This window comes from Arvicanthis niloticus, chromosome 21 (assembly GCF_011762505.2).
Source record: "Arvicanthis niloticus isolate mArvNil1 chromosome 21, mArvNil1.pat.X, whole genome shotgun sequence".
Taxonomy (NCBI): Eukaryota; Metazoa; Chordata; class Mammalia; order Rodentia; family Muridae; genus Arvicanthis; species Arvicanthis niloticus.
In genome coordinates, this window is record NC_047678.1 from 51,888,532 (window position 1) to 51,911,134 (window position 22,603).

At 43.8% G+C, this 22,603-nt stretch overlaps 1 protein-coding gene across 2 annotated transcripts in view; it reads left to right on the forward strand.

Annotated features, from left to right (window-relative positions):
- The window catches only part of Rab31 (RAB31, member RAS oncogene family), a 129,038-nt gene that overhangs the window by 39,367 nt on the left and 67,068 nt on the right, over positions 1-22,603 (forward strand). For both annotated transcript variants that reach the window (XR_013105716.1, XM_034484175.2), the window contains exons 2-3: positions 10,950-11,029; positions 16,527-16,608. Coding sequence is in view for 1 of the 2 variants with exons in the window: in XM_034484175.2 (XP_034340066.1) it covers positions 10,950-11,029; positions 16,527-16,608 (162 nt within the window). In the remaining variant the exon portion in view is untranslated. The remainder of the gene's footprint in view (positions 1-10,949; positions 11,030-16,526; positions 16,609-22,603) is intronic.

The window sequence follows — 22,603 nt, forward strand, 5'->3', positions numbered from 1 at the left end:
CTGGAGATTAACTTTGTTTTTCTTAATGACTAAACCTGTCCCATCACAGCTAGAATGGTTGAATCTTTGCTTCCTGCCAGCACATTCTGTTTAACCTTCACACAGTCACTGGGGTAAGGATTACTCTTGCTCCGTTTCTACAGAACTGAGCACCGAAGTGCAGAGAAGAAGTCTAAATCTTGGGTGTCTGCTCCCAATCCCACAGGCTCCAATCCCACAGAATTCTACACTTTTGAATGGTGTGTGTGTGTGTGTACACGTGCATGCAGGGGGTGGGGGTGGGGCTGACTTTTTAATTTTTTTTTTTGTTTGTTTTCTATACCAATTTTTATCAAGCTCTTTCCTGAAAGTGTCTCTGGGACAAGCTGCATCTTTGCCTTATAGCAGCTTTCTTGGTACCAGATAACAAAATCATCCCCAAGAGCAGCTACAGATCTGGACCTATCAAGCCGAAATAGAGTGGCTAAAATTTCTGTATTTGTTACTGTACTGAAGACCCCCAAACTCGGGAGACCCTTACTCAAGTCTCAGGAAATCATGGCCACCCAAAAATCACAAGACACTGTACCTGGATGCAATCAGCAGAGGTTTATTAGGGAGAGTTGGCTAGCCAAGGTCAATTCAGTTCACTCACGCAGGAGTTGAATTGACAAAGCCAGTTAGTCTGAGAAGGGTTTTTAAAGGGGGAAACCACAAACCTGGAGAGTGAGGAGGGGGTGAAAGGTTGCTAAGGAAATATAACAATAAAAATAGCGGAGAATTCCAGAGGAACGCAACCTAAGTGAATCAGGGTTATGTGGAAAACACTCTGTATTCTCAAAATGTGGTCTTGCCCTGTCACTAGCTCAACTATTTCTCAGTTGGTGCCCTGTCACTTGTCCTGTCATCATGGCTACTAGCTTCCCAGCCCCACCTAGATGACTTGCATCTTTTTGTAGTCAGGAATGTGTCTTCCTGCTTTGGGCCTTCCCCACCCACAGGTGGGTTCTCTTCCCTGAGGCTTGAGAAATGTTACTCTGACTCAGGGATAATGTCCTCCTCCGGGAATGTATCCCGGGGCAGTGAAGGCCTGAAATCTTACATTCAGTTCCGCTTTCTGGAACCTGCATTCATTTGCTCAGGTCTAGGGGTAAAGAAAAAGCCTGTATATATTTTATAAAATGGCCTTTATAATTTTTCACTCTACAGTACCATTACTAGTTGACCACTCTGTGCTATGGAACAAGCCATGCTTGTTTCTGTGGGATGCTGTGGGGACTGAGGAAAGGGAGCCCATCCCATCCTCTGGCTAGTGTCTCTGTCTCTCTCTCTCCCTTATCCTCTCTCCATCTTTTTTCCTCCCTCTCTACTCTCTTTCTCTGTCTCTCTCATTCTCTCATTCTGTTTGTCTTTGTCTCTCTGTCTCTCTCTCTGTCTCTCTCTCTGTCTCTCTCTCTCTCTCTCTCTCTCTCTCTCGTGTGTGTGTGTGTGTGTGTGTGTGTGTGTGTGTGTGTGTGTGTGTGTCTTTCTGTACTAGAGGATTGCAGGTGTGGTCCAGGCTCAGCTTCTGACTTCTCTTCACACTGTGTTATTATCTCTCTGGAAACTGAGCTCTCTAGTATAGAATTACTGTAGAGCCAGCTAAAAAGCAAGCCTCACCTAAGCAGGTCAGAGGAGTGGGAAGGAACCTGGTTGGGGTTTGGTGAGACATGAGTGTTGAGGGAGAGATCTGCTGGCTATGGGTACTCTGGTTTTGTGAAGGACAGAGACAGAGAGCAGCCAGATGCACACAGATGTTTCAGCTGTTGGTGAGGAGAGGACATACACTCCCCATTTGGGATCTAACATGTTTAAGACATGCAATTTAAAACCTCAAGCAGGTTTTCTTCCTGTGCTCAGCAGAACAGCAGGGTGCACCCTGGCTGACCCTGGCATTAATGGCCACATGGTTTCCTAGTTAGATGTACTTAGTGGGAAGGCATGTTCATCAAGAAGGACCCTGAGTGCTTGGTACGTGCTGGGACTTTGGGAACTCCTCCTAAGCTACTGATCCATGTTTTAAAGTCTGTCATTTGCATCTGTAGACAGATTTCTCAGCTTGTGTTTGTGGATGACAGACACTTGGGAAAAAGAGCTTTCTGTGCTAATTTGGGCAACAAGCCTGATTCAGGGAGGTGGCCAACTTTCCAAATCTGCTGTTTAGGTGGAGTGATCAGAGTAGGGGAGAAGCAAGTGCTGAGCTCAGGGAAGGTCTGTGGTAGCTTTCTTGGGCCCTGAAGTTATCCAAACCACTAAGTGAAGAAACAGACTTCCTTTGGTACATCTGACCAAATCATTATCGGCAAACTTTGGGCTAGGTTGCTTCAATCTAACAGCAGTCTTCCTGACTGGGAGAACATGGGGGTGGGGGATGGGGGTGGAGTGAAGAAACAGCCTCTGCATTAAAACTAGAGTGTAGTTGTCACCCCTGGATCAGGTCATTGTCTCTCTTAGCTCATCTCATTTTCCTTCATAATACCAGTTATATTTTTATAAAATTGGAACATAGACGGGGCCATTTTCTGACAGATGAATGGTACATATAACTGTGTATAACTTAAATTCTGCAAATTAGATTATGTGTACGTAAAATAGTGCCTCTAAACCATGACCATGACTCCCAATGCAAGGTGAATACTGTGACATGAAATGTGGCCACATGATCCCTTCTGATGCTTTCAAGGTAGAAGCTGATGACTGAAGTCAGCTAGGCTTTGACATCAGACCATAGTGACCTTCGCCGGGCTTCATGTGGCAACTTTTCTCTAAGCAGGGAAGTAACATTTAGGGCATTGATTACATTAAAATCAGATGAGGGATCATCTTGCCAGAAATTAAAAACAAAACAAAACAAAACAAAAAAAAACAACAACAACAACAACAAAAAAAAAACAACTCACCTGCCTGTAGAGGCTTCCATGCGAGCCTGTTCGTATGGTGGATATTAGATATCCTGAGGTCCATTTCTAACCTTCATCCCAAGAATGTCATGACCAAGGACTAAAGAGATACTTGTTTGCTTGAAATGGAGACAGGAGAGGTGGGAAGGAACGAGTCAAGCTCTCTCTGTCTGTAACAGTGCTTTCGAAGTGCATGGAGTTTAATTTTGGCTCCTTATAATATAATCAATTTTTCCTTGTGGGCAAAGCACCACACAGGACCTGGGGCACTGAGACTCTGGTATATTCATGAGTGGAGAGTCTTCCATGGGACCATGTGTTTGAATGTTTAGTCTCTAGCTGGTAGCACTGTGTGGGGAAATTGTGAATCTTTAGGAGGTGGTCCTATTCGGGGGACGGGGGTGTGTGTGGCTTGAGGTTTTATAGCCCAGCCTCTCTTTGGTCCGGTCTTTGGTTCCCTGATCTGTAGAATGATGGGTTCGCTCCTGCGCTCCTGCGCTCCCAGCTGCAGCTGCTCCTGTCGTGACGGTGTCTCCTCCGCTAAGATGGATGGTACCTTTAAACTGTGAGCCAAATAAACCCTTCCCTCCTTGTGTCAGGAATTTGGTCGACAAGACCAAAAGGGGAAAAAAAGACCAAAAGGGGAAAAAGCAGCACGGCTGGCTTGGGGATGGTTTGGTGAGAGGGGCCATAGCAAGCCAGGGTAGGAGGGGCCAAGCCATGGTAGCTGCTGTGAGCCCAGCCCCAGGTAGAACCGGGTCACTGTCATTGTATTAGGTTTGGATAGGGCAGATGGTTCAAAAGGGCACCGAGACATACATCTATCTATCTATCTATCTATCTATCTATCTATCTATCTATCTATCTAGATCTATCTATCTATCTTTCTTTTTTTTTTTTTCTTTCTTTTTGTTTTTTTTTTTTTCGAGACAGGGTTTCTCTGTGTAGTCTTGGCTGTCCTGGAACTCACTCTGTAGACCAGGCTGGCCTCGAACTCAGAAATCCGCCTGCTTCTGCCTCCCAAGTGCTGGGATTAAAGGCGTGCGCCACCACTGCCCGGCCGAGACATATTTCTATGGACTAAGGAGTTTATCAGGAGAAATACTAATGTTATAGACAGACGGACAGACGGATGGACGACGGACGGACTGATAGAAGTGTGGCTCCAAGGAAAGTTCAGATCACAGCACCAGAGACAGACATCACTGGGAAGTCACAGAAGAGAAGCAGAGGCTGTGTAGCAGAGGAGGGAGTCTCTTTTTATACATTTTATGGGAGGGGGTTCACAGCAAAAGTCTGTGGCCAGTCTCTCTGATACTCAGGCAAGAGTCAGGGAAAAGGGTGGGGACCAAGAAGTGGCACCCCTGTGTGAGAACTCAGGGCACCAGCAAGCCTGCCAGCTCTGACAGTAGGACCCTGTCAGTGTCTGAGCAGAGGCTGGATCCTCATAGCACATTCTTGTGGTTCTTTGTCTCACCTCTGTCGAAGCCTGCTGCTTATCAGCCTCCCACCCCCCACTCCCCATGCCCTTCAGGATCCTCTGGAGATGGAGCTTGTAGGTTTTTTTGTTTTTTGTTTGTTTGTTTTTTGTTTTTTTTGTTTTTTGTTTTTGTTGTTGTTGTTTTGCTATTTGCTGGGTAACTTGTCTTGTTCAATCAAGAGCTTGTGAAGAAAGCAAAGTTCAGAGAAGAATGGTTGGTTCCTGTGGCAGACAGCCCCAAAATGAGAATCTGTGTTACTTTATTTTAACGTGAAACACTTTCAGAGACTCACTAGATTAACTGAAATTTCTGTTGAGCTGTGCAGAGTTTGCACATCGTAACAACTGCTCTCTGGAAACGACCGGAAGCTGGTGTTATTCTAACAAAAACAGGAAGCAAAGGGATTAAACTTCCTCTTCTTCTTCATCCTCATTCAAAACTTGCCTTAATTCTTCCCTTCATTGTCTGAGGAGTCAGGGCAAAGCAAGGGGATCCTGGGCACACAACTGAAGTGCAGGATTTATGAGGTAGGAGAGTCACAAGTTAGAGGCCAGCCTGGGCTACATAGTGAGACCCTGCCTAAAGATAAAAGCAAAGCAAGCCCCCAACATCTATAAAATGGGTTCAATGAAAAATATACAACTGAAAAAAATATAATTGGTATTGGTAATTATATGTGGGCCCATCATCCCATTCAGTGTATCTGTAGGAAGAATTGGAAGGTGGGTGAAAAGGAAATCTCCAAATGAAATTCAGAAAAAAAGGACAAGAAAAAAATATATACATACATGTATATGTGTATGTGTGTGTGTAAAATGAGGTTTTAAAAAACTTAATAGCAATACTTTGAGTCCCAAGAGAGAAAGTATTTTCTAAGGTAGAAGTAATATTTAGGGCCCAAGGGTGTAGCTAAACGGTTAGTGCTTGTCTTGCACACATGGGGTTTTGGCTTCAATCTCAAGCACCACATGTGCACATACATACATGTACACACATGTGCACCTATATATATATACACATACATGCATACAAATATACACAATACCTAAAGAGATGATAGCTGATACCTTTTCATATACAGTGTTTAGCTTGTGTCTGTGTTTATTTTTTTTTTTAACGTGGTCAGCGAATATGTCCTTTCCTCATTTCCAATTTGTTTCACTTATCACTGCTCCTATGTGATATTGGCACGATGATCCTGGAGTCCAAATTGACTAGGCTTTTGTTTCACCAAGATCCTCCAGTCCTGGGAAATTCGGCTCATTCTAAAGACTTGGAAGTTGGTCTCAGTTCAATGGAAGTTGTGTTTGAAATTAGAGTCCAGTTTGCCAATGGACAGATGTTGTAAGTGAATCCAATACAGAGCTGCAGTTCTGTGGCAGGCTGGGAAATAATAATAATTTGCAGCTTAGGTTCAAGTGACTAGCTCAACAATGCTCCGTGGAAGCCAGCCGCCAGCACTCCAGCTGATCGACACCCCATCTTTGCCTTGGTGGCTCTGTCATGTCTAAAGCTGGTGTTAAATATCCTTACTGCAGGAACCAGGTCTTAATGTTTGCATCCCTTCCCTCTGTGGACTGTTGGCTGCATAGGCAGCAGATGGATGAGTGGATCTCTGCCCCATACCCTCAGAGACCTGTTTCAGTAGCGACAGCACTGGCTGAAATGAGGCCATATCTGAGACCATAGGTACCCCTGAGGGGATGTGGTGTCCCCAGTCAGTTCTGTCACACCACACAGATGTCGTGACTGGGAATTTCACTTCCATGTGAGAGTGTAAACTATGCAGACTTTCTGATTTTTTACTTTACAGGAGATATCCAAAATCTTACTGTAAAGTAGCTTGTGATAGAAGGTTGTGCACACTGTAGGCTAATATACACTCAGAGCTCTGAGTGTATTTAAGATAATGTAGAGTCAGCTACACTATTCATTGAGCTTATGAAGTTTCTAATAATTATAGATGATGTATTATTAATTCATCTGTGAATTTTCATGTAAGATGATTTTTGGGCAATGATAGTTTTATCAAGACATTCCAGTGTAAATGAAGCAAATATATGTCGTGGTAAATGTCTTTTAAACATTTTTACAGGAATGAAATCAAGGTCTCAAACATTACTGGTTATGCTACAGTTTATTTGATTTATAATTAAATTTACTTAAGTCGCATCTCATGCAATGAACTTGTGCCTATTTTAAAACTAATTTTAACTCCATTCTTAGAACTGGAACTCCTGACTTATGGATATAATTTACTTTGCTTAAGAGGAGAGTTGATTCAAATGCTTTTGTCAGTCCCTTGTTAGCGTTCTTATTCCTAACCACAAATATTTCTAAAACGTCTGAAGTGCAGTGCTTCTTGCATTTGGAGAGTGCACTGGAGTATGATGAACTTGTAAATGGTGGGGCTTTCCAGTTGTGTCATAGGAGGACCCCCAGTATGTAGATGGGGGTCACTGTACCAAAATCTCGCCTGGGTAGATTCTCCTCAACTTTCCCCCTGGCTTGTGGAGTCAGCTTTGGTTTTATTCTTTTGCTTCTCTGACAGTAGGGACTGGGTCTCCATTCATCACTGTCAAAACAGTAGGATTGTCTTCATGATGCCTGAGTAACTGGAGCTGGCGATGTGAAACCAGAAAGGGGTGAACTGTATATTTGAGAGGTTCCAACAACTTAACTGTCTTTTCTCCTTGTAAAGAAATCCGTGCTTGGCTGGGAAATGGATTTAACCTGATAGGAGCCTTAGAAAAGATTGGACAGAGACTCAGAACACGTGCTTCTGACTTTCCCAACCATCTAGCTGCATGACCTTAAGGAAGTCATACCAGCTTCTGCTTTTGTAAAATAAGAGGATTAGACAAAATGGGCTGTGGTAGTCTCAAAATACAGAATGGAAGAACTATTCATAGACAAGTTTCCATTAGCAGCCAGGGCCTCTGCTCTCTGTCTTTTGGGTTGTTTTCTGAGACAGGATTTCTCTGTGTAGCCCTGGCTGTCCTGGGACCCACTCTGTAGACCGAGATGGACTAACTCAAGAGATCCTCCTGCCTCTGTCTGAGTGCTGGGATTTTTTTTTTTTTGTTTTGTTTTTAATAGATTGAAAAAAAAAAAAACAGTTGGCTTTGTTCTTTCTTGCTTTCTACTTCTGTTGTCATGCCTGGGTCATGACTCACTGGTCTTGTCTCCTTGAATTCGGGTCACGGTCCAGTTACTGTGTATCTAGCCCAGTCAGGTCCTGGCAGGAAAAGGAAGGCCCTCTGGGCTCTCCAGCCAGCAGGTGAGCAGGTCTTCCCCGTGTGGTCATCAGCGAAACTACAGCTTCTCAAAGCTGAGTTCTGGGAGCCTGACTTGTCACCAGTCAGATTTCTTAGCCCCATTCTTTATCAAATATTCTGTTTTCTGGCCAATTTAAAATTGATATATTTTGTTATATCTTTCCTATGAAATGTATAAGAGGTACATATTGGATCAAGCTGCGAAAGTAAGACAAGACAAACTAGGTTTGACAAGCATCCAGCTACATTTGAATGGGCTTGCTACTTTAGCTCTCGAGAAAAGCTATCTTTTTCCTGGGCCATTTGTAGAAGGCAAGGGGTGGAGTTAATAATTGTAACTTTCAATTCAGGGAGGGCCTCAGGCCAGAACAATTATGGGTATTTCTCCTCCTCCTCTTTTCCTTCCCTATTTTTTTGTTTGTTTTGTTATTGTTTGTTTGAAACAGAGTTTTTCTGTGTAATAGCCCTGCCTGTCCAGGAACCCACTTTGTATACCAGGCCTTGAACTCAAAGAGATCCGCCTGCATCTGCCCCTCTCCCTTCCCCTCCCCAGTGCTGGAATTAAAAGTAGTGTGTGTCACCACGCCCAGCAAACTATGAACATTTCTAATTGGCAGTCTTAGGGTACTGAGAGAGAGAGAGCACTTGCCTGGGTCCCTCACCACCCTCCCAGGGACAGATCATTTGTCCCTCCTCAGCTGTTTTTAGCCCTTCCTACAGATGAACTTTTTCAACCGTGCCACCCCCCAGGGGGATGGAAACTATCCAGCTATGATGCCCTGCCCAGGAAGGCACTGGAAACGCCCCATGTTGCAAGCGTTTCTCCAAGAAGCAACTGTGTCCTAGAAGCTGCAGCATGGGCAGAGTGGGAGCCTCACCCCGTCTGTACCCACGCCCCGTTCTTCTACTTTACATCATGGTCTGTGGTTTAAGAATTCTTTCTCAGGCGTCTTCCATCAGTTTCTTCATTCTTCGCTCAAGCAGTAAGCATCTCCCAAACCTTGCATTCTCTGTACCGACCATAGCCTGGACACCACCGGTAACGGTTATCAGCTACTTCCCTGGTTTGCAAACTCCGTTGGAGGGAGGTGTAGGCTACCCTTCCTAGCCTGCAGGATTCCCAGACACAGCAGGAAGCGTATGAGCACTCAGAGGTGCCCACCCATGTCCAAGCCCAGCGCCCAGGACTCTGAAGCAGACTCTCCTCCCTCACATGTTTTTAGGTCACACCCAGGATCAACCTAAAACTGCCGCTTGGAGATAGATGCCCTTGTTCTTTTGGTTTGAGAACTATACACTTTTTTTGCACTCAGGGTGTTGTGCTGTCTCCGCCCCTATCATGAACCAGCCATGACAGATGCTGCTTCCTCTCAGTTGTTATGTTTACCTGGGGAGCATGCATGGGGGGCAGGGGGCAGGGAGCGCACATTCATGGAGGGGGTGAGGAGCACGCATTTGGGGTGGGGTGGGGGCGTGGAGCTTTGCTCTAACTCCATTCCACAGATCAGCTGAGCAGAGCCTGCTTGAAGGCCAGCCCTTGAAATACCTTCATGGTGGAAGGGCTAAGCTGTTTTACAATTATTAACTCCAGTCCTTGCTTTCTACATATAGCAGGTGCAATGCCAGCTTTTCTGGTGAGCTAGAGTAGCAAGCCATTCATCTGTCAGAGGGCAACTTTTATCATGTGTGTCCTGGAGATTGAACTCAGTTCATCAGTCTTCATGTACCTGTTTTCTAAGCCAGTCCATCAGTCCCTCGACTAGAATCTTTCAAAAAAACAATTGTATGTGTATTTTGTCCAAATGTATTTTCTATGCACCATATGTTTGTGATTACCTGTAGAAACCAGAAGGGGGTGTTGAATCCCCTGGAACTGGAATCACAGATGTTTGTGGGCTGTTTCGTTGGTGCTTGGAACTGAACCTGGGTCTTCTGAAAGAGTAGCAAGTATTCTTAACTACCTGAGTCATCTCATCAGCTTCAAACTTCGGGCTTTTAAAAAAAATCATACTTTTAGGGGTTGGGAATGTAACTCGGTTGGTAGCAGAGTGGGTGAAGTGCATGAAGCCCTCTCTGGGTTTGATTCCTGTTGAGGTATAAGCCAGGCTTGGTGGTACATCACCCTGCAATCCTAGCACTTGAGATGTGGAAGTAGAATGATCAATTCAAGGTTATTCTAATCTATAGGGAGCTTGAGGCTAGCGCTAGAGACACTCTCATAATAAAAAAAAGAATGAATAAATAAAGTCACATATGAGATTACCATACACAACTCTTAAGTATCTGGGTCACTCAGCTTTTTGTTTCTATGGAAACATCCCCGTGACAAAGCATGAGGGGTTTACTTTGTCTTATAGTTTCAAAGGTTCGGTCCATCGTTGGTTGAAAGCTCTGGGGTTGTTAGCTTGAACACTCGATGCTCTTTAATTGGGAAACCCTGGCATCTCTGAATGTGGGTTCCCCACCTACCCACCCAGAGGGAGCTCCTGCTATTTCTGCCTAAGCTTACATCTTTCCTTGCTTCCTGGATGCCCCTTATGCTGATTCCTGAGTCTCGGGCATGGACTGACTTACTGCCTGCTGAGTTTTGGGCTCTTTCTTAGGTACAATCTGTCTCTCCAGACATTGTTGGTATCATCTGTCTGGGATTTCTCTCTTTGACGTTGTGGAATTGTGCCTGTTGTTTCCAAACCACTTTGTAAGGGTTTAGAAAGGAAGTAGAGATACATGTCTGTGTCTGATCTCCATTGTGTAAGGGATCCCTCCCTTGTCCAGCTCTAAAGAATTGTTTGGTCAAGAAAGACCTGAGATGAGACCTTTATAGAATTCAGCAAAACCTGACTTTAATATCAGCCATTAAATTCTAACAGACATTGGGGATGTTGGACTTTAGAGGTCTTTCAGTGTATTCCCCAGAGGCAGATGAATTAACCTGAAAATGTGACATCGAAAAACATCAGTTCTTTCTCTAACAAACAACATGACAGGATGTGACACATCTTCTCTAGAGCTTTGGTTCTCCAACTCTGGAATCAAATACATTATGAACATGCTAATTTTCTGTATACATGTGAGATATATTTCCAAACTTGCTTTTACCATATTTATTTTCTTTCTATGAAAGGAGTACATTTACATCATAGAACATTCTCGTAGGGAACAGAAGACTTCCTCCCCTGCTCCTGCAATTCTGTCATCATGTCCTCTTGTTGCATGTTCATAGAAGGTCAGAGGTGGTGGATTGTCATGGCTATGCCTTCATTCTCTTCTAGGACACAGGGGTTGGGAAATCAAGCATTGTGTGTCGGTTTGTCCAGGACCACTTTGACCACAACATCAGCCCCACCATTGGGTAAGTGCCAGCATGTTTCTTCTTTCTTTCTTTCTTTCTTTCTTTCTTTCTTTCTTTCTTTGACATTCCTTCTTTTTAGGGCAAATATTTCCAACCCCACCAATGAGAACTAATCCTAACTGCAGAAATTTAGGGCTGTTATTCTTGTGATTTTAGGTTCTTGCCACTTTCTCTTGAAGGACAAGACTATTTCTTGACTATCAAGACCATGGATCTGAAAAGCAGGTTTCCTTTACTTCTAGATGGAAAGGAGATAGTGTGCATTATCAGTTCCTTGTGGGTGGCTAGATTGTTTGGTTTAATTCCCAGAAAACTTGTCCACTGCACATTGGGGAAGTCTAAAATTTATGTGGAATGAATTACTTTTCCATTTCTGAAATAATCTAATGCTGAGCATTCCCCTGTAGCTTAAGTTTGCTGTGACAACAGTTTCTGGTGGTTGCAATACCTTATGGGAGCTGCAGTGCATTATGGGAGCTTTGCTCCTCACTGTCTTCTGGTGTCAGGTATACTCAGCTCTCTTATGGGCTTAAAAATACCTAAGGCTTTTCCTGATATAGTTAACTTGCACTCACATTTTTTTCTTTTGGAACTGGAGATGTTTCTAAGATCCTGCTTCAGGAAAAAAAAAAAAAAGATTAAGGCTATCAGGAACACTAACTAAAGTAAAACATAGACTTATTGGAGAATGTTACAAGTAGAAATCTTAATTTTTAAAAGCTTGATTGATTACCTGTCCCAAAGCTTGTTAACTCAGTGAGCCAGAAACCTGGCCTGAGGGTTTGTTTTGTTTAGCCTTTATGGTGCTTTCAAATTTTTAAGCCAATATATCAGTTATTTTCCTTATGCAGTAAGCAAATGCAAGGTAACATAAAAAAGGAAGAGTTTATTTTGCTCACAATTGCAGAGGGATCAGTCCATGGCTGCTTGGCTTTATATGTTCGGACAGAACACCATGGCAGCAGGAGCATATAGTAGAAGCGAGCTATTACTTGCCTTGTAGGGATCAAGAAACAGGGAAAAAGAAAAGACAGGAAGAGGCTAGGACAAGATAGAGCATCTAAGAACACTCCCTTTGTGACTCACTTCCTCTACCTAGACCCTCTTCCTACTTTTCAACAATGTCATCATATGATAAACGATTCAAAGGATTAATCTATTCATTAAGTCTGAACCCTAATGATCTAATAGTTCCTGGAAATGCCCTTGTAGACACACCCCCTTAGGTATCTGTCCACTGTAGCCAGTATTGGAGAATTGAGAGATCCGTGGATATAGAACAGAGTGGGTGTGGCTACCTGCCTAGCCAGCCAGCTGGGTACATGCTATGGGGTAAGAGTTTCAAGCTTCAGGATATCTGATGACTTATTATTACTGTTATTTATAAGCTGTGTGGGAAGTCTAGGGATGCAGCTTTCATGCCCAGACAGATAAGGCATACCTATGTGCTTGCTGGATTGTCTTCTCTGCCTGACCCTATGGACGTTTCAGTTCAAGTTCCTGATCCAAGAGTTAGTTGTGATGGTTTCGCCAGGTCAGAGCACACAGGTAGCCACAGAGCTGTACACTTGACTCAGATCAAGCTTGGCAGAGTTGAGCATGTGGCCTCAGTAATATAGTGCTACTTATATAGCAAGGATTTACATCACTGAAACCAACCAGACAGGCAGATGACAAACCAAGCTAGTCTGTTCTTGAAGCCTACCCACTTCTTTCTATCAGAATCACAGTTGTAAAAGGACATCATTTTTCATCAGAAGCATTAACCCACATCACCTCGGAGACTGACAGATTATAAAGCACAGTGATTCAAAGGCAGCTATGCCATAGGCTGTGTCTATGCATGAAAGCTGCATCCCTAGAGCTTCCTGCACAGCCTGCACACATGATCATATATGTGACGGCTCTGTGAGTAGGTGTTTCTTCTCCACAGCAGTTGTTATCTTGTTTAACTTGTTTTATTATATTACAAAAGAGTATTTATCAGGGGAGGGCGATGTTTGCACACGTGGTACAGTGTACCTGTGGAAGTCAGAGGACAGTTTGAAGGAGTTGATTCTCTTCTTCCATCCTGTAGGTCCTGAGGGCTAAACTCAGGGTTTCAGGCTTAGTGGCACACACTGTGTTATGAGTCTATTCAGCATTCCACAGTGGATGCTATGTCCTTGAATAACTGTTTCTAAAGACTTATTCTCTTTTTCATTTTCTTTTTTTCTTTCTTTCGTTCTTTTTTTCTTTCTTTCTTCCTTCCATTTATGGAGTGACTGCTGAGGTTGAATCCAAGGTCTCAAATGTAATTGCTAAACACCTGCTCTACCACTGAGCTATAACTCCCTGCCCCCTTAATCTTACATATTTTTAAATTTTAATTTATTTACTTTTGTCTAAGCCAGTTATCCTATATAACCCAGGACAGCTTTGAACTCCCTCTATGGCCACTCCTCCTGCCTTAACCCCCTGAATGCTAGTATCACAGGTATGTACCACCATGTGCAGCTTTAGCCTTAATTCTTAAAAACTGAGTAGGCTGCACTTTGATACATATGCCAAATGCAGGTTATTCAAACTGTACATGTGTGTTATGTGAGAAGGCCTTTTCTCCAGTCATCTTTCAGAGTTTTCCTTTACAGTTGGTAGAAAACAACATCTCATCCCTGTTCTCATTACACTCTGCTGATCAGATGGTTCACTCAATTTCAAACATCCCTCCTGGAGGCAGGAAGGAGGTTCATGCGACCCAGAAAGGAAGGGAAACCCAGAAGTCTCAGGAAGTAAACAAAACTCAGAAGACCCAGGATGCTCCTAAAACTTACAAGATTCACAGTGCATTTTTTTGTTTTTTAAAATGTTATATATATATATATATATATTGTAGCTGTCTTCAGACACACCTGAAGAGAGCATCAGATCCCATTACAGATGGTTCTGAGCCACCATGTGGTTGCTGGGAATTGAACTCAGGAGCAGGTACTGCTCTAACCTGTCGCGCCCCGATTGTCCAGCAAGGAAGACGCGACAAACCGGATTCTTCTCAACAGCCTTTATTGGAAGCGCTCTTTTAGGTTTCTGGGAGAGACTAACTGGAATGCCCAGAACGGGCTACTTATATACCCCCAGCCCTGGGCGTGGCAAAGCACATGGAGGTGTCCGATTGGTCAATTTGCAATGACTCATTAGCATACTCATTAGCATACCCCGCCCGGACGGGGTGATTGGCCAGGTTCGTGGTACCCTAGTTGTACCTCATTTGCATGCCCCGTTTGGGAGGGGCTGGAGTCAAGTTCCTAAGTGCACTGCACATGCGCAGTGCACTGATAGTTCTACCTGAAAGCCTTGAGTAGCCACCATCTTGGATCGTTGCCTCAGCGCCTGACGGGCGAATGTCAGCCCGTCAGCCGCTTTTGAGGCTGGGGCGCTGTTTCTCTCAGCTGGCAGCCACAGCCACTTTTAGTCAGTGGCGCTGAGAGCAGAAACGGGCAGCCACCTTGAGTCGGCGGCTGCGCCGTAAGAAAAAACGGGTAGCTGCTTTGAAGCGGCAGTGCTGCCGCTTTTCAAGCTGACAGAAAACGGGTAGCAGCTTTGAAGCTGCGGCAGCGGTGCCACCGCTTTTCAAACTGACAGACCTGCGGTGCCTTTCAGCCGTCAGGTCTGTCAGGTCAGCTTCCTACACTAACCACTGAACCATCTCTCCAGTTCCCTGTTTTTTTGTTTACTTTAGCCTATAGAAGAAAGTCTATTAAATATTCTGTGTGTTTGGTTTTTACTCCTTTATGAGCACAAAGAAAATAAATGCTTATTTGGAGAAAATAGGTAAAAAAGGATAGCCAGTGTTTTCTAATTTACTGATGCCTTGAAGTCCTCACATTGTATTAGAAGCATGCATGTGTTTGTTATTTATTCCTCTGCTGGATAGTTCTGTGGCCACTTGACACACACTAAACTCATCTCAGAGGAGAAAACCTCAAATGAGAACATTGTTCCATAAGATAGGACTGTAGGCAAGATTGTAGGGCATTTTCTTAATTAGTGATGGATGTGGGAGGGCCCAGCCCATTGTGGGTGGTGCTATCTCTGTACCAGTGGTCTTGGGTTCTATAAGAAAGCAGACTGAGCAAGCTATGGGGAGCAAGCCAGTAAACAGCACCCCTCCATGGCCACTGCATCAGTTCCTGCCTCCAGGTTCCTGTCCTGTTTGAGTTCCTGTACAGATTTCCTTTGATGATGAACAGTGATGTGGAAATGTAAGCCAGTATACCCTTGCTTTGATCAGGATGTTACATCATAGCAATGCAAACCTTAACTGAGACAATCCCAACATGTATGCAAACAGGTTGAGACTTAGATCTATTCTTCCATTACGTGCTGCTGGTATTGAATGTCAGCACAGGGAATATGTTAAGGCAGCTTTCTTTTTATACTGTTTTGAAGTCAAAGTCTTAAAACGATGAGACTTTTTTCCTGATATTTATTTTAATAATAAGGCTTTAATATCTAAGGCTAGACATCCAACATTTCCCTGATATCCAGAGAATATTATTCCAGGATGATTGAATCTGTTTCTGCATGTATCTTATTTTATTATATTTATTAATTTTACGGGTTTGAGTGTTTTGTTTACATGTACCTATGTACAACACATGTGTGCAGTGCCTGAGGAAGCCAAAAGAAGTTCCCCTAGAACTGAAGTTACACATGGCTGTGAGCTACCATGTGAATGCTGGGAACCGCTTAGTTCCTCTACACGAGCACTCAGTGCTCTTAACCTCTGAGCCATCTCCCCAGTCCACACATGTTGCATGAAGCTTTCACAACCCCGCCTTAGCCACACTCTACCAGCCTAGCCCCCACCCAGCTTCCCGTGAATCCACGGATAAAAGACACATACACAGGTTGCTCATTTTCAACTTGTCTTCTGACACAATTGCTGGGTGCTACTATCGCCTGCCTGGAAAAGTGTGCCCTTATCAATGTTCTTATCTCTGTACCTCTCCACCTGCCCTAAACTTTTGTTGCTCAGTTACATCTAATCCCTGCTAAACATCCCTGACTACCCACCTGTAGGAGTGGCCACAGGCTGCCGTTCCTTCCAAGATCTCACATGGCTGCTTGGCTTTTCTCTCTCTCTCTCTCTCTCTCTCTCTCTCTCTCTCTCTCTCTCTCTCTCTCTCTCTCTCTCTCTCTCTCTCTCGGAAGCATGGCAAACTCTCCTCCCTCGTGTCTGTCTCTTTTCCTCCAGGGATCCGGAAGTGTCTCCTATTCCTTCCACCCAGCAATTGGCCCATGACTTCTTTACTGACAGACTAAGAACCAATTGGGGAACAGGATGGCATCAGAACCGCCCCTACACACACATTCTTATCTGCAGTGGCTTAACTCTGGTTACTGCTTGCTGAGGGACAAGAATTCTTAGGGTCATTTCGAGGCATAATAGCAGGAACTGAGGCTCCTAAGTCTCTGTGGAGTTTTGATGATGCAGCATGGTTGGCTCTCTTTTCAGGGCGTCTTTCATGACCAAAACTGTGCCTTGTGGAAATGAACTTCACAAATTCCTCATCTGGGACACCGCTGGCCAGGAGCGGGTGAGTACATGCTACTTCTGGCTTTCTAGGGACAAAATGGAACCAGCTTCTACATTAATACACACACACACACACACACACACACACACACACACACACACACACGTTTATTTCACCATTTGAAAACAACTGATAGGTAATATAGTCCAAGAAATAAGAAGCAAATAGGTTATTTTAAACAAAACTTTGCTCTTCACTTAAATTTGAATAAGCCTGGTATTTCTAGAAATTGTAGAAATTATTGTAACCAAATTGCTTTACATAAAAATACAGTTTCTGCATTTTCGTTGGCTGTGATTTTCTGTAATGGCCTCCATCTGTTATAAAAAGAGGTTTCATTGATGAGGGGTTAGGAATATGCTTACCTGTGGGTATAAAAACAAATATCAAAAATGTAGTTAGGAATTATGCTGGTTTAATAAAGTGGTGGTTGTAGGTTGAGCTGGACCAGCAGGTTGTTGTTCTTCAATGACAGGGTCCTAAGTGGGAGGGGGCCAGGAGATGAGAAGATAAAGAAGATAGGAAAGTTTGGGATAAGAAGGTCTTGAATAAGCAAGCTTAATAGGAAGTACAGTATCTTATTATATACTACTTTCTGGGCTAAAAAACAAAAACAACAACAACAAAAAAAAAACCCTGAAAAACAAACAAAAAAAAAAGTCAAAATCAGCAGAAACTATCAAACAATGGGACAAAGTCAGCAAGAAGCTTAGCAAACAGTGTTGCACAGGGGAACACAGACATCTCAAGAGCATTACAGACAGAGCACACAGCAGCCTTATAACCATAGCCCCATATTGTGGGAAGAATTGGATTCAAGATCAGAAGCCAAAGCTCCCTCACGGCCCTTATCCCAGCTCTGCCCCAAATGTTCCTGGTTTCAGAGAAGAAATTGTTTTCCTTCTCCATACACCAGGGTCTCAGGAAAGCCTTGGATCATCAATCCCAGCCCTTGACAATAGGTTTTCCTCCATGATCCATGACTTCTCTAGCCGTGGGTACTTGTCTAGGTTTCCAGGACAAGGCTCGGTTTCCCTCTTCTTGAGTGGGTCTTAAGTTCAACTAGAGGGCTGGCTGTTGGTTACTGACCAGGTATGTGCACCACCTGTAGAGTTATGCTATGCTGGCTGTTGTGGTTCCTGGGCATCTTAGTTGAGCGGGCCTGCTATTTGCTTCCCTTCTTTGGAAGCTTGCATGGCACCTTCTGATGTCATGTCAGCTAGTCCTCAGGGAGGAGGCTTCCAGCTCAGCAGCCTCTGGGCCATGTTTCCAAAGTGTATTGTATTTAGGGAGACACCTCAACATGGGCCCACTGAGGTCTCCCCCAGGACCGCCCCCCCCATTATACCACATTATAAAACGTAATGACTAGTCTATGCCACTGAGTTGAAATTCTGATTTCTTATCTATGCCTATAATTTGAAGGTTTGGTTTTGGTTCTGGAGTTTATTTGTGTTTTCTTGGACAACACTGGGGCATTTATTCTCCTTAAGTTCTTCTTGATTTCATCGAGCTATTTCTTTATGTCATCTTTAAACTCTTTGAGTCCTTTGATGGGGTTTATGATCGTTCTTTTTAATTCTGTGTTCTGGAGTTCGTCTAAGTACTTCTCATGCTTCCTGAATGCTCCTTTTCTGTGTTATATATTCCTTGCTTACTTGGTTCAGGTCTTCTACTTTTTCTTCTGCCTGCAAGGTTTTCCTTTGAGTTTTCTAGTTGAGTTTCTGGGTTTTTAATTCTGTCTTCATTTCAACGTGAGTCCTTTTCAGTATTTCTATCTCTACTGAATTCCGTTCTCAAGTCCTGAAAGGAGATGGTGAGAGAGCTGGAGTAGCCAAGCAGTCCCTTTTACACACCTGGCTCACACCTGGCCACAGGCGATGACATAAGCTGTTGCTAGGTTGCTGTCGCTAAGTTCCTGAATTTTCTGTGTTATTTCCATCAGCCTTTTATTTGTGTTTTCTTGGTCAACACTCGGGCATTTATTCTTCTTAAGTTCTTCTTAATTTCATTGAGCTATTTCTTTATGTCTTCTTTAAACTCTTTGAGTCCTTTGATGGGGTTTATGATTGTTCTTTTTAATTCTGTGTTCTGGAGTTCATCTAAGTACTTCTCATTGGTAGATATTTCTACTTGTAGAAATTGAAAATATAGAAGTATTTGTAGACATTGATAGGTTGCAGAGGGGGTGGGAGAAACCTGATCTTTCATGTTTGTATTTTTTTTTTTTTTTTGATGAAATCTGGGCCTGTGGACTTCTTGTTGGTTCTCTGATGTGGACAAAGAAGGTTAGGACAGAGGATGTGTGGGGTGGTTGGCTTAGAGGTTGGAAATGGCTTAGATGGAATATGAGCAGGTATCTAGAGGGGACTAGGTTAAGCTGGAGACATGGATGTGCATCCTGGGCCAGACCCTGCCTGTGGAGGTCCATCTGCAGGTGGGGGCAGGGGGGAAGAGGGGAGGTTGGATGTGGTGTGGGAGGGGCCTGGCCTAGAGATTGATTGTGGTAAGAACAGGTGAGGCCAGATGTTGTGATCCGCACTCTGCCTCAACGCTTTGGGGCTAAGTGCTCTGGTCAAGAGAGAGAGTGGGGCTGCAGGGGAAGAGACTCGAAGAATGGAGACAAGACCGAAAGTCTGATCAAGTCTCTTACCAAGTCTCAAGTCTCTTTTATTGAAGGGAATTCTGAGGTATTTATACGCTTTTGCCACGTGCCTTGTAGGCACATGGATACCACGTGCCTTGCAGGTGTTGATATGACGTAAGCCTTACAGGCGTCTATAGCATGGACAGCACGTGCACCGTGTGCCTTGCAGGCTTGGATACCACGGTGCCTTACAGGCATATATGGCCTGGATAGCACGTGTACTGCAATGCCTTGCAGGCGTGGCAACCACGTGCGCCTTGCAGCTGGGGGCAGTAAACAGCAACACAAAATATGTGGGATATCAGAGTGTGCTTCAGCTGTTGTAGGCTATTGAAAACCAAATCTCTTATCAGGGTATATGGTTCCAGATGGCTGCAAAGATAATCTAGCCGCTTTCTGCTAAAAGTCGGCTCCCAACAGCCAGACTGAGTTAGGGCACTAGATGTGGGACCTGGGCTGGATCTGGAGGGCTTGGAAGGGTCAGGTACAGTCACTGCACTAGACCCTGGAGAAACATGTACAGAATCTGCCTGGATGGGACGATTGGATGTTCATTCTGCTTTCTCATACAACATATCTCCCATATAGATCATTAATTAAGAAAATGTTTCCATAGCCTAATCTGGTGGGAGGATTTTCTCAGCTGAAGTTCCCTTTTCCCAGATGACTCTAGATTGTTTCAAGTTGACCAGAAACTAACTAGGAAAACTTATATACTATTCAATTCACTGAATGATCTGGTCTGTCTCCAAAAGCTTTCTGTTTCTTGTTTTTCTCTCAGTGGAAGAATAATCCTTGACTCTCATTATCTGATTCTTATAAATCCTCGTGTAATATTGATCTTACAGAAGTCCTTCCTTTAAAACCAGAGTTCCAATATTTTTCGGTTAAAGCATTTTAAAGGATGTTTTAAGAATTGGATAACTTCCTGTCCTACAAATGCTAATCTCATGGAAATGTCTTTTTGTTGTTGTTCTACTGTTAAATTGAGAACACAGATTTAAAAAAAAAAAAAAAAGTTATAGCCAGGCAGTGGTGGTGCATGCCTTTAATCCCAGCACTTTGGAGGCAGAAGCAGGTGGATTTCTGAGTTCCAGGCCAGCCTGGTCTACAGAGTGAGTTCCAGGGCAGCCAGGGCTACACAGAGAAACCCTGTGAAAAATTAAAAAAAAATTTTTTTTTAAGTTTATTATTATCATTTATACGAGTACACTGTAGCTGTCTTCAGACACACCAGAAGAGGGCATCAGATGGTTTTGAACCACCATGTGGTTTCTGGGAATTGATCTCAGGACCTCTGGAAGAGCAGTCAGTGCTCTTAATAGCTGAGCCGTCTCTCCAGCCCCAATAATCTTAATTTCTAACAATCTTAGTTTGTTTTCTTAACATTTGACTGCTATGGTTTGTGGACAGTGCTGATTATAGTTACACATATATTTGTGCATGTATATACGCATATGTATATTATTATGGTTCTTACTATGGACCTGAGCCACCTCCAGCCCTGCATTCATAGCTCATAGGAGCACTGTGTGGAGGCATATTCACCTTTATGCTTCTGGTCTGGGAAGAAGGGTTCCATCGTGGCTAAGGATTTCAGGTGAATATTTTTAGAATAGATGAGAGAGTGTGAAGACAACAGCTACGGGACCTTCCAGGCATCAGTATTGTCTCCTTGTCCTTTGATGGAGTCTCAAGTTTGTTCAGCTTTTCAATTGTTTCTGCAGCTTGTTGCCAGCTTTCACTGTGGTTGTAATGATATTACCTTATGGAAGAGCTAAAAATAAATTTCTGGCTGCTGCCTGTGCCTATTCTGTTTCATTAATTATTGGAGTCCAGTCTATTTTATTATCCTCCCTCCCCCACCCCATCTCTTTAGGAACATGCCACTGTCCTCCTTTTAGAATTTTAAACGGGCAGTGTTTTGGGGGCAATATTGTAGCAGTACAGTGGCGGATTTCAGTGTTGGCAGAGGGTAAGCGCTCCCTATGTTTTTGATTCACTGCTCGCTTGGGAGGCAAGCGTGCCAGCTTCTGACTGGCGTGCACAATATGCTAGGGAATGCCCTACTTGCTGTCCAGCATCAAGTCTCTTATATCTGTGGCACAAATTCGAACACTCTGCAAGTTATTTTTCTCAGTGAGTACGTCCATTGCTTCCTAGTTGAAAAGTCATGCTTTCTTCATATAGCCTGGAACCTGCAGGAGCAGCCAGCGTCCCTAACCACTGAGCTGTCCCTCTAGCTCCTTGATATTTTTTTCTTTGTTCCGCGCGCCTCCCGAGTCCCCTTCGCCCGTGGAAGAGAGACACAAGAGGTGGTGTTCGGGTGGTTACCACAGCGAGGCTTTAATCTTGTATCAGCAGAAGTGAAGACCGCGGAAGGGCTGAAACACAGGAAGAGGCACAGCTTAAATACACCCTAGAGTGACGTGTTCACTTCTGATTGGCTGTTCACTCATCAACCAATATTACGCCCCGGGATTGGCCAGTGGCTTGGTGCGCTTTTGCCTCTTGCACCTGCGCAGTTAGTTGTTTACTAGTGGGGAGGACAGGATGTCCGCGCCATCTTGGAATGGCGGATGTATCACCGCTAACCGTGGCTTCCTACATTTCTTAATTAACAAAACACTAAAAATAAAAAATTCTAAGAAAGAACAAACTTAGTAACACTATAAGAAAGCCAGGTTTGTCATCCCAGTTTCTCAGGAGGCTGAGGCAAGAAGTTAAACAATTTCGAGAGTTAGGGTGTTCAAGGTCAGCCGGGCAATTTAAGACCTGTTTTCAAAAATAAAGTTCTAAGCCTGGATGTTTGTGCCTGTAGTCCTAGCATTTAAGAGCAGCCGAGACAGAAGTCTCACTGTGAGTTTGAAGCTGGACTGGACCAGCCTCGGCTACAGAGTGAGACTGTCTCAAAAAGCAAAAACATTGGGGAAGCTGGAACATGCTGAGAGATGGCTCTGTAGTTAAGAGCACTGGCTGCTCTTACAGAGGACCTGGGTTCCCAGCACCCACATTAGGCAATTCATAACCATCTATAATTTCATCTCCGAGGGATATGACTCCCTTGTTTGGCCTCTTTGGGCACCTATTAAAGGTAGCTGGGACTACACTCAGGTGTTTTATATCCAAGTGTAGTGCTGAGTGTTCAGAGCCTGGTTTTCAACCTGTGGGCCATGACCCCTTTAAGACAATCAGAAATATCAGATATTTATGGTATGATTCATAACAGTACAGAATTGTAGTTATGAAGTAGCAAAGAAAACAGTTTTATGGTTTGGGAAATCACCACAACATGAGGAACTATGTTAAAGGGTCTCACCATTAGGAAGGTTGAGAACCACTGAAGGG